This window comes from Artemia franciscana, chromosome 20 (assembly GCF_032884065.1).
Source record: "Artemia franciscana chromosome 20, ASM3288406v1, whole genome shotgun sequence".
NCBI lineage: Eukaryota > Metazoa > Arthropoda > Branchiopoda > Anostraca > Artemiidae > Artemia > Artemia franciscana.
Window position 1 is genome coordinate 11,850,596 of NC_088882.1, and position 12,721 is coordinate 11,863,316.

The 12,721-nt window shown below is 35.2% G+C and overlaps 1 protein-coding gene across 2 annotated transcripts in view; it reads right to left on the reverse strand.

Moving 5' to 3' along the window:
- The window catches only part of LOC136039762 (steroid receptor seven-up, isoforms B/C-like), an 89,950-nt gene that overhangs the window by 45,654 nt on the left and 31,575 nt on the right, over positions 1-12,721 (reverse strand). For both annotated transcript variants that reach the window (XM_065723621.1, XM_065723620.1), the window contains exons 3-5: positions 12,011-12,282; positions 7,825-8,007; positions 6,206-6,281 (exon numbers count right to left, since the gene is read on the reverse strand). In XM_065723621.1, coding sequence (XP_065579693.1) covers positions 6,206-6,281; positions 7,825-8,007; positions 12,011-12,282 — 531 coding nt within the window. The remainder of the gene's footprint in view (positions 1-6,205; positions 6,282-7,824; positions 8,008-12,010; positions 12,283-12,721) is intronic.

Sequence of the window (12,721 nt, forward strand, 5' to 3'; positions counted from 1 at the left end):
AAATTTCTATCTGATACATCTTGTGAAAATACCCGCCGTGGGGAGGTGCTTTCCACCCTCCGATCACTTTGAATCTTAAGAGGGTACTATAACTTCTGATTACCAATTCTGTGAGCCCTATCCGAAGTTTAAAGACCACCCTTTCTATAAAAAAACCTTAAATGATTCCAGGGCATAATTTATAACCCTTGCCCTAAAGACGGTGAGGGGGGGCTGTCATCCTCGAAGACACAATTTCCGGACCTTTTAGCTGCGACAAACGAAATGGCTACCTCAGAATTTTGTTTGGATGCGTTTGGGGAAATGGTGGGCATGTGAAGGGGGTTAGTTGCTCTCCAATCACAATACGAGGTGCGGGGGTATCCACCCTTCGATCTTTCTCAATCTTAAAATGGACACTAGAACTTCTGATTTACATTCCAATGAGCCCTCTCTCAAGTTTATACGATCACACTTTCTATATAAACCTTATATGTACCCAGAATACAGTTTACAACCCTTGCCCTGAGAGCTGGGAGGGGGGGGGGGGTTCATCCTCAAAGATATAATTTCTTGACCCCTCAATTACGGTGAACAAAATGGCTATTTCAAAAGTTTTACTGGATGTGTTTTGGGAAACGGTGGGCCTGGGAAGGGGTTAGTTGCCCTCCAATCGTTTTTGACTAATTAAAAGGGCACTAGCCCTTTCAATTTCCAATCAAGTGAGCTCTTTTCGAAGTCTCTACGACATCAAATGACCATCTCAAAATTTATATCGCATGCATTTTGGGAAAATGTGTGTGTGGGGGGGGGGGTAGACACCCTTTAATCACTCTGAATCTTAAAGAGGGCACTAGAACTTATGATTACCAATCCAATGAGCCCCTTCCGAAGTTTGTACGGTTGCCCTTTCTATAGATACCTTATATGTCCCAAGGGCACAACTTACAACCCTTGCCCTGAGGGCTGTGGGGGGGGGGGGGGGTTCATCCTCAAAGACATAATTTCCGGACCTTTCAATTACGTTGAACAAAATAGATATGTCAAAATATTTATTTGGGGAAATGTGGCCGTGGTAGGAGGGGTCAGTTGCCCTCCAATCACTTTCGACTATTTAAAAGGTACCAGTCCTTTCAATTTTCAATCGAATGAGCTCTTTTCAAAGTTTCTGCAACAACAAATGGCCATCTCAAAATTTCTATAAGATGCATTTCGGTAAAATACGGGGTGTGGGGGAGGGTATTCACCCTCCGATCACTCTGAATCTTAAAAAGGTACGAGGTGTGGGGGGATCCACCCTCCCATCACTCTGAGTCTAAAAACGGCACTAAAACTTCTGATGAGCCCCTCTGAAGTTTATACGATCAACCTTTCTTTATAAACCTTATACGCCGTCAGGGCATAAATTACAATCCTTGCCCTGAGGGCTATAGGGGGATTTTCATCTCAAATACATAATTTCTGGACCTTTCAACTACACTGAACAAAAAGGCTATCTCAAAATTTTTATTGGATATGTTTGGTGAAATCATGGGCGTGGGAGGGGGGTTGTTTTTCGTCCAATCACTTTCGACTATTAAAATGGACACTAGCCTTTTCAATTTACAATCGGATGAGCCATTTTTGAAGTTTCTACGACATCTCCTTCAATACCTAGCTCTGGACTAAAACCAAAAAAAAAAAAATATTAATACTTTGTGCCCACATCACTCTTTACTTAGTCTGCGCTATTGCGCTGCCTATGTTAGTTTCTATCCATGATAAAATCCTTTAAATACTACTTACCAAGGGATACAAAAAGATGGTCCCATCAGTCAATATGAATCTTGACTAACCAAAATCACATTTCCTAACTTAAAATTACTTTTTATCTATGCATGCTGGTTTTAGCCATCAGTAGAATATTGGGACATTGGTCAGTAAATCAAATTTATCGAAGTAACACTCTTTTCACTCATGAATAATTCAAAAGTAGGAGAGTGAGTTAGGGATTTGGTAATTTTCTTGGTGTTTTCAAGACCAGATTGGATTTGTTTCGGTAATCGATCAAATGCTTCAACGCTTAGAAATGTCGGAAATCAGTGGAAAAACGAGCTTTCCATTCAACGAAAATGGAAATTGCTTTCTTCCTAATGCTGTTGTTAATGAGTTTCAACGATGTTTAATAGTTGAATGAAGTAGGTTGACAAAGGACTAGACTGACCTGATCTTGAACATAGATTCTATTGTCATGCCTTATATTTCTTACGGTTGCATGATTTGGACAAGTGGATTTTGTATTAATTTTAAAAGTGTTCAGGATTTACAAAAAAACGTTATTAGACTGCTAGGAAATTATGTCCGTGGTGAAAATGATACATGTAATTGTTATAGGAAACTCATGATTCTTAATGTTAGCCAACTTCATGGAAATTGGAAATTGGAATTTTTAAACTGAAATTTGGAAATTTTTGGTTTGGGGGAAAGGTTGAGGGGGGGAGTTACGTGGGAGGATCTTTCCATGGAGAAATTTGTCATGGGGGAAAAGAATTTCAATGAAGGGGATGCAGAATTTTTTACCATTATTTAAAAACAAAGAAAAAATAAATATGAAAAGTTTATTCAACTGAAAGTAAGGAGTAGCATTGAAACTTAAAACGAACAGAAATTTTTACGCATGCGAAGGTTTTAACTCCTCGTAATACCTCACTCTTTACGCTAAAGTTTTTTACTGTTTTAAAAAGTAGATCTAGGAGAAAGAGTAAAACATTAGCATAAAGAGCAAGGCGTTGAGGAGGAAAAGCCCCTTTCATATACGGAGTAATTTCTGTTCGTTTTGAGTTTCAATGTCGTTCCTTACTTTCAATTTAAAAAAAATTGTTTTTTTACTTAATATATTAAAAGGTGAAGTTATTTCGGATTCTGTTGATGAGGCCCAGTGAAAACATTTAGCCAAACATGCAATTTTCCTTTTCCCTTTTTTTGTATTCCAGTCGCTTAGATGTTGCGATTTCGGAAATGTGTGGGTGTACAAAATTAAGTAACGGTATGCTCTAACTCATGTTCTTGTTAGTTTTTGTATCAGAAGCTGCTCTTTCCTTTTACAATTTCGTCTTTTACTAAATAGCTTTTATTTTTTACTATTTTTATTATTGTACTTTTTTTCTATTAAGCTTTTAAGTTTAATATATCTAAATATCTATAAGTTAAGCATATCTAAATAATAGTAATAATATAAGTAATGTATATCTGTATATCTGAATAAGTAAATCTGAGACAATAAAGAAGTGTTATCATAAGGAGGAAGGATTCCCCGGACCTGGACTTGCCACGGACCTGTTTACAGTGGTAGGCAGCTGTTATATCTGAGGTCTAAAGTTCGGTTAGTACCTTCCAATTGTTGACACACTCAAGCCGAGTGTAATGTGCTATATGGAGAGTAATCTCAACCAAGAGATACTGATTAGCGAGGTTGTCACACCTGGACGCAAAATTCCCAGGTTAGACGGAGTTCGCTGAGATGGTGATACCTACTGTGTGTTTGATGGGGAGGTGTCAGTTTATACCCTCATGATTCATACTCCATATACTCGCCTAAATGTTTCACACTGAAAGGATTCCTGCGAATTACGGGATAACCAACACAAACACTTATAGATGACCAGTGAGTGTTCTCCATACGGAGGGAAGGGTATGACGAATAAAGAGAAGTATTTTAGGCCCAAGATTCCAAATCTTGTGAACCATTTACGTAGTAGAGGGTCTTTGGTCCCGTTTTAGACCTATGCTATATATATTTAGCATAAGTTTCTAGACCTATGGTATAAGTCTTAGACCTAGTTTTAGACCTATGGTATATATTTGTATGTTTCATTTATATATTAAATGAAAAACAAGTTTTTCAACTGAAATTGAGGTGTGACACTAAAACCTATAACGAACAGAAATTATTCCATATATGAAAGGGACTGTCTCCTCCTCAATAACTCACTTATTATGCTAAAGTTTTTAATTGTTTTAAAAAGCAGAGTTGCGACAAAGAGTCAAACTTTAGCGTAAAGAACGAGGTGTTGAGGAGGGGACAGCCATCTTCATATAAGGAATAGTTTCTGTTCGTTTTAAGTTTTAATGTCGATCCTTACTTTCGGTAAAAAAAAATGTGTTTTTATTTAATTTCTGAACGTTTTTCAGCTAATACAGATTCGATTTTGGCTCACCGTACACGAAAAATTAAAACAATATTTGAATATTAATTTTGGCAGATATGTTCCATATATGAAGGGCTACCCCATCCTCAATACCTTGCTCTTACTCTAAAGCTGTTAGCACTTATCAAAAAGGAAGCCATTCTTAAAAAAAAGGACAAACAGCCAAACATCAGCGTAAAGAGCCAGGTATTGAGGAGGGGGCCACCCCCAGACAGTTCATCCTTGTTGAAAATCCCCCTACCCATAAAATTACTCGAGGACGACTCAGCCTGAAAAATCCTCTTTAGCATTCTTTTATTTGAATACGACATTAATGTCTAATCGGTTTCTCGATCACTTCAGAAATGCTCTTTTCAGTGAAATTATTTCCGGGAAATCAAAACACGCGGAAAATAACCCCCAAATAATTCCCCTGGAACATCTCCATAAGTAAAATTTGGCAAAGAAAATGTAAGACAATTAAAAAGAATTTCGTACAGTTCTTCTGTCAAATTTCCCCTGAGTAACATTTCTCCTGGAAAACCCCCCGGGAATTCCCCTCTCCTAGGAGGATTCTCCCTATAGAAATAAACCCCAAGAACCCCCCCCCCCCCCAAAAAAATGTGTGTATACTTCCCAATAAAAGATAGGATATCTAAACAATGGGCAAATTTCATAGCTTATAGGCCTCTCCCCACGGAATCAGGAGGGGGGTCATTTTACACCTAAGGCCATACTTATTTCATCTTTCAACTACACTGAACGAAATGGCTATCTCAAAATTTTCATCATACAATTTTGGGGAAAATGGTTGTGGAAGGGACCCAGTTGCCCTCCAATCTTTTTGGTCACTTAAAAAGGGCACTAGAACTTTCAATTTCCGTTTGCATGCACCCTCTCCCGATCTTTTAGGACCTTTATTTCAATACGATCACCCATGGGCAAAAAACACACATCCGTGATCTGTCTTCCGGCAAAAGTAGCAAATGTGACGGATTCATTTTCATTAAGATTCTTTGAATTTTAAGGGGTGATTCCCCCTACTTCAAAAATCAGGCAAATTTTCTCAGGTTCGTAACTTTTGATTGGTAACACTAAACGTGATGAATCTTATATATTTGGAACCAATATCAAAGCTGATTCTTTGATGTTAACATTTAAAATTTAACTGATATTAAGATTTCGGTTTTTAGAGTTTCGGTTGCTATTGAGCTGAGTCGCTCCTTACTTACAGTTTGTTACCACGAACTGTTTGAAATTTTAGCAATCATCCTAAACAATGAATGTAGATTTTTTCTTGACTTATACCCATAAAACAAGCAATAGATCAATTTAAAGAATGGCTAGTTTTTGCTTGTTTAGTTAATTAAACAGTAGAAAACTAATTTAAAGTGAATTTTACAACTTTATTTTTCACAAATAAGCTTTGAAATACAAATAAAAATTAATGTCTTATCGCGAAGCAATTTCGAAAGATTTATGTTGATTCTTAGTAATCGCGAATATCCTTAAGAACGTATAGCATTGAGATTCAAAACATGTACCTTTACGGTAAAAAGAAAAAGCCAAAAAGGAGACTTGTTCGAATTGGCTTCAGAAAGGGTTGCCTCTTAAGCGTAGTCCGGAATATAAGAAGCTATTACAATGGTCATTAAATCACAACTAAATCACACTAATCACACAAAATCACAATCAGCGTATATATGAAAAAAGTAAACTACGAAAAATATAACTAATGGAAACAGGTACACAAACAAGAACTTTCTTGGGAGAGACAAATACTAGTTTATATAGCAATAAAAGTGCCAATTATGTCAGGAGAATAGGACATCAGATAATAAACACAAATCTTGTGATTTAGAAAAAACACTAAATTTATCTATGCGTTCTTGGAAAACGCACTGCTATAAAAACTGAGACCCCCCCATCCCCCACGAAACAATTAAATTCTGAGAAGTTGAAAATAAATTACAATTTGACAGAAACAATTATTATTTTTTATTTTTAGTTTTAGTTTTCCTAATAGTGTTAAAGGGTAAAGATATGTATTTATCTCTTACCTGTAGTAAATAGGACTATGGCCTTCAGACATGAATATTCTGCTGAATCGACGTGTAATGCTTTGAGTTTTTCAACCTAAAATTATTTGTCAATTAAAATAATTATTTGATAGCTTAAAAGTCTTATTTGAATAATCTGTGCCCTTGAAATGTCAAAGAAGAATCTGGTCACAAATCCTGTCGACGCTAGAAAAGACCGTCAAATATATATTTTAAGAGATGATATCTTTGTAATCCCAGTTTCAAATAAAAATGTTCTGGAGGGGCGTTGCCCCCTTCCTCATTCCTCGTTCTTTGTTCTGAAGTCTTAAAGTTATTCAAAAATACTTCTTGTTCAAATTTAATGTCCCTTATATTTGAATTTTGTTTCTCAGGGAATTATAACATAAATTCAGACTTTAACGTAAGAACTGAGAATAAAAAGGGCCAGCCACCTTTATTTACGAAATCATTTCTGTTTACTTTACATTTTAGTGTTGTGTTGCTCCAAACTCCAAACTTTGCTCCAAACTTTTTCTTTTAAATTTAATTTCTGGTGGCTTTTCAAATCATTACCAGGAAATATCTTTCGAGATACTAGAACCATTGTTTCGTAGTCTCCATGGATAAAAAAATAAAATAAAAATAAACAAGCCTCAGTGATCTTTCTTCAGGCAAAACAAAGGAAATTCCACGTTTTCATAGGTAGGAGCTTAAAACCTTTACAGTAGGGCTGTCAGTTATGCTGAACCTGATGGTGTGATATTCGTAGGGGTCACTTTTTTTTGGGATGTTTCTCCCCTTTTTGGAAATTAAGGTCATTTTCTCGGGCTCGTGGTATTTGATGGGTAATATTTGATTATCAATCTGTAGCAAAAAAAAAAAAAAAAAAAAAAAAAAAAAAAAAAAAAAAAAAAACAGACGACAAAAGATATTAGTTGAAAAAATAGGAATATTTATGTGCCTGTTATCCATCTCACAAGAACTTGGGAATATAAAGAAAGGCTAAGTATTAAATTAAAAAAGTATTGCATAAACATGTAAATTTAGTTAAATGAGAATTTTTTGAAAAAGAGCCCAAATCCTCCCTCCTAACGAGGTTAGTTTAATCTTCAATTTCAACTCATTTTCTCTTATTTGTTTTAGTTTTTAGTATTTTGTATAAATAATAGTCTAAATTTATTTTTGATCTACCCATTGCATTGAGACAATATTTCTACGCAAAGTGATTTTGCAACTATGGCGCTGTTCTTACATAGCAGTTGTAGCTCAAGCAAATTAAATGTGGATTTTAATGTTTGATTACTTAAAAAAATGAAAATTAAATAAAAAGTACACATGACTAAAAAATGCATTTTATTTTACCATTCTACATCACCTTCTTTAAAATCCCAGTTTCATCTCTATGTATAACTAGAGTTTCATCTGTCGTCTACTGTTCTGCCCAACTCTTTTTTAAACTTTACTAAACAGTGTTTTCATAAAAAAAAATTCTCGACTGTTTTTTCGGTAGATATTATTTTGATGGTCGAACCACAGGTCAAGCCGAAGTGCCGGATCTTTCTATACAGATGCTCATGGCGAAAAAAAAATCTTAGATATTACCCTCGTTTAAGTAAGAGAAATAATGGGATTATTACCTGTTCTTGGAATATCCTAATGTGATCCATAAACGCAACTACTCTATCTGCTGCCATCGGTGCTGCATGTAAGCCGGCTGCCGCTAAAAGTGGGGCCACATGAAGTGGCATGTTACACTGAGCAGCATTTAACACGAAGAGCTCACTCCAAACTAGCCGTAACAGGGCAATTTGATCAGTTACCTAAAAAGAAAGCATTATCATATTTTTCATGGGTATAAACCATCAAGTTATTTTTCCTTTGAACACATTTAAAGACTGTTTTAAAATGTACTACATTAGCAATACTTAATATTTCTTCAGATAATTGAGCTGCTTTATGTCAATTCAACAATCCATGTAGGACAGGATTATAATAAAAGAGGTTTATTTTACTTTTTATTGTACTTTTAAGAGGTTATTCTTCGAGTTGTACTTTTAAAATTATTTGATATCACTTAAGTAATTTATTTATTTTAATTGGAAAACGCTCTTTCTAATTAAATAAAACTAATTTCACGGGTCTAAACAGGATTGACCAACCCAATAATGTGTCCTGGATTAAAATTCAAAAACCCAAAAATGGAAAAATTATCTGGAAACATTACACACGGTAACAAGTTTCATACCATCCTCAAATGTAATTAAATAAAAAAACAATTTTTTTTTAACTGTAAGTAAGGAGCGATATTAAAACTTTAAACGAGCAGAATTTACCCCGTATATGAAAGGGGCTGTTCCCTCTTCAACGCCTCGCTTTTTGCGCTAAAGTTTGACTCTTTCTCTCAACTCTACTTTTTAAAACAGTAAAAATTCTAGCGTAAAGAACAGGGCGTTGAAGAGGGAACAGCCCCTTTCATATACGGGGTAATTTCTGCTCGCTTTAAGTTTTAATGTCGCTCCTTACTTTCAGTTAAAAAAAAGTTGTTTTTTTATTTAATTTCTGAACTTTTTTTAATTAATCCATGTTTTGATTTCGGCTCTCCGCAGATGAATAATGAAAGCGAAATTTGCATATTTATTTATTTGGCTAGATAGCTTTCCCATAGTTTTGATAGAATGATTTTGAGAAAAAAGGAGGGGAGAGGAGGCCCAGTTGCCCTCCAATTTTTGGGTACTTGAAAAGGCAACAAGAACTTTTAGTTTTTTACAAACGTTTTTATTAGTAAAAGATATACGAATTAGCTTACGTAACAAACTTCTATTTTCGGTTATTTTTACTGCGTATATGAGAGGGTTGGCCCACTCTTCAATACCTCGCTCTTTACACTAAAGCTTAAATTTTGTCCCCTGAATCACAAAGGCCGTAGAATAAACAGTTTAGATTACTAAAAATACTTTAGCGTAAAGAGTGAGGTATTACGAGGAGGTGAACCCCTTATATGCGTAATTTTTTTCTGTTCGTTTTAAGTTTTTGTGCTACTCCTTACTTTCAGTTGAAAAAACTTTTTAATATTTATTTTTTCATTGTTTCTTAAATAATACTAGAAAATGGTGCGCCCCCATCATGGAAATCTTCTTCCCCATGACAAATTCCTCCATGGAAAGTTTCCCCCGCATAACCCCCTCTTCCAAACCTTTCCTCCCAACCAAACAATCCCCCTGAAAACGTCTGTACACTTCCCAATAACAATTACTATATGCAAACACTGGTCAAAGTTTGTAACTTGCAGCCCCTCCCACGGGGACTGTGGGGGGAGGGGGGTAAATCGTCCCCAAAGACATAGTCATAAGGTTTTTTGACTATGCTGAATAAAATAGATATCTCAGAATTTTGATCCGACGACTTTGGGAAAGAATGAGCGTGGAAGGGGGCCTAGATGCCCTCCAATTTTTTGGTCACTTGAAAAGGGCACTAGAACTTTTCATTTCCGTTCGAATGAGCCCTCTCGCAAAATTCTAGGACCACTGGGTCGATATGATCACCCCTGGGAAAATGAAAAAAAAAATTAAATAAACACGCATCCGTGATTTGTCTTCTGGCAATACAAAATTCCACATTTTTGTAGATAGGAGCTTGGAACCTGTACAGTAGGGTTCTCTGATATGCTGAATCTGACGGTGTGATTTTCGTTAATTTTTCATTACAAATTTTTGTTTCCCCCTATTTTTTAAAATAGGGCAAATTTTCTCAGGGTCGTAGCTTTTGATAGGTAAGACTAAACTTGATGAAACCTATATATTTAAAATCAGCATTAAAATGCAATTCTTTTGATTAACTATTGGTATCAAAATTCCGCTTTTTAGAGTTTTGGTTACTATTGAGCCGGGTCGCTCCCTACTACAGTTCGCTACCACGAACTGTTTGATCAACACTTTTTTCAAATTACATCCACATTTTTGCTAAAAATTTTCTCTTAGACGTGATAAAAATAGAGCTTGTTTTGTTGCATGCAGACACGCGTGAAGGGGGGGGTCAGTTTCTTGACACTCTGAAATATCATAATTTTTAGATCAGCATATATCCTGTTTACACGTACCCTTCATTAAAGGTCTATGTAGACAACAAAGCGCGCTTAATTCGTTTAAGTTCAGAAATCCCACAATTAAATAAGCAACGAACTAGTTTATTTGTTCCTCCATTTTTTTATTTAGAAACAAAAAATATATTCTTGTAGCCAAATTTTCCCTGAAACCGAGACAGGCATATTGTGATGGGTGCAATGGGCATGCCATACAGGCAATGCCAATACGCGTGTCTTAAATCTCTGCCCAAATACGACACAATATGTTCTTCAAAAATGTGTCTTTAAAATACCTGTGTTGTTTTGTGTTTTTACAACATTTGTTTTACAAAACAATTTTTGAATAGAAGAGGTAATGATCAAAACTTCAAAAGGGGGTTAAAGTTCAAAGGTTTCTTTTTTCGCCCATGATTATATCTAATCCCTATTTGGAGGCTCCTTCAAAGTTGAAATTATCGAATACTTGGGAGGCGTATTACTATGCCCAAGCGGAAGGGGTATGTTTTCAAAATTTTCTTGAAAAACAAGCTAATGAATTCTTAATTAAGAATTTTTACCTGAAATTCTTGTATTTTCCCAATTATCACCATTTCTCAATTCTTACTTTAAGAAATAGAGAGGGTTATGCTCCAAACCTTAATAAGAAGAACCAGAGGCGTTTTATTATTATTATTATTATTATTATTATTATTATTATTATTATTATTATTATTATTATTATTATTATTATCATCATTATTATTATTATTATTATCATTTAGCCCACGATTTAGTTTTGCCGCAAATTACGATCCAAGTTCACAGTTGAAACCGTCAAAATTCTTAGCAGACTGCAGACGTCAAAATTCTTAGCAAAATTGAATTCTTAGCAGAACAAACCTGATGGGTTTTATTCCCGAACTCGGTATTTCTAATTTTTTAAAATAATTAGGAAGGCCTAAACTTTGTCTCCCAAATGTAAACTAATCCACAAATAAGTGCCCTTTAATGGCTCATGAAAAAAAATAACCCAGGGAAAACAAGCTTAGGCAGGGTAATAAATACTAAAATGAAGTCGTTGCCTTTCAGCTGCACATGGCATCTTTTAAATGAAAGTTGAAAACAAACATTGTTGAAAACAGTTTCAAAACCCGCATTATCACCAGGGTTGCCACTACGGTCAGCTTCTAAAGTGCTACAACTGCCCAAATTTGTGTGCTACACAGCGATTTTTTGTGCTACAGTCAAAAACTTGACTGTAGTGCTAAGATAGCACAAAAATAGTTCTTTCATGCTACAGGTGGCAGCCCCGAGTAAGTGCTACAGTGCTAAACATAATGAAATAGTTCTAAATTAGCACTTTCGGACTACAAGTAGCAACCCTGATCATCGCTCTCCTATAAATCACGAGAAACTCAAATGTGCAATTTTTTTTAAACACGACAATACACATTTGAATATAATAGATAAATAAAGACTTTCATCTAAATCCTAAGACGAACGTCACGTTAGTTAAATGACTCCTGAACTTCTCTCGACCTTGAACTGTGGTTATTCATAGTATCTTGTAAGATTCTTTATCATTTGGCTCCTAGAAACGTGGAGGCGGCCCAAAAGTATTCCAAGATATTCTTAAAAATTTCTAGCTATTAAAACCCAAATCCTTCCCATACGGGGTGTGGACCATATACTCGGAACACCTGCTTAGAGAATAAAACGTTGCTTAGAGAATAAACTTATTTTTAGAAAATAAAAAGATGTACCTGTAGGTCAGGGAAGAAAGGTATATTCCTCGTCCATTCCACAGCGGAAAAAAGCATTCTTGCAGCCAGCTCACATATATTATCAATGCCCATGATATTATTAGACTGCATACACTGACCATAACGAGATGTGGAATATGGCTCAGCTCTGACTAGAAGGGACACAAATGACTGGAGGTAAGGTTGTCCAGGAAATCCTTCTCCATAAGGAAGAGATAAATGACCAGGGATCATTGAGTGCTGATTTGGAGGTATTCGACCTCGCTGAACCGCTAAAAAGTTTAAAAGTAAGCAAATTTCAAAGTTGTTTATAAAAAAAAATTTATAAAAAAAATTTTTTTATAAAAAAAAAAAATCTCAACAGGAACATTATTGCCAAATTTAGAGGTATGGCTATTATTTTGTCACTTAAGAAGAAATAAAAATAGTTGTCAGAAAATTAAATAATTTTTTTACTTTAGAACTTCATTACTTTAGGGTCTTGACAGGTCATCGGATATGGTCTTTGCTTTATGATTTTCCTATTTTCTTTTTGCTACCACTTTTGCAATTTTGCTAGTTTGTATTTTTTTGCGTTGTTGTCATTGCTACACTATTTGTTACAGTTTGGAACGGTGGATATAAATTAAATCATTATTGTTAGTACTGTTATTTCACACAAAACACAAATATTGACTCAACTAAAAACAAACTGCACAACTAAAAACACTT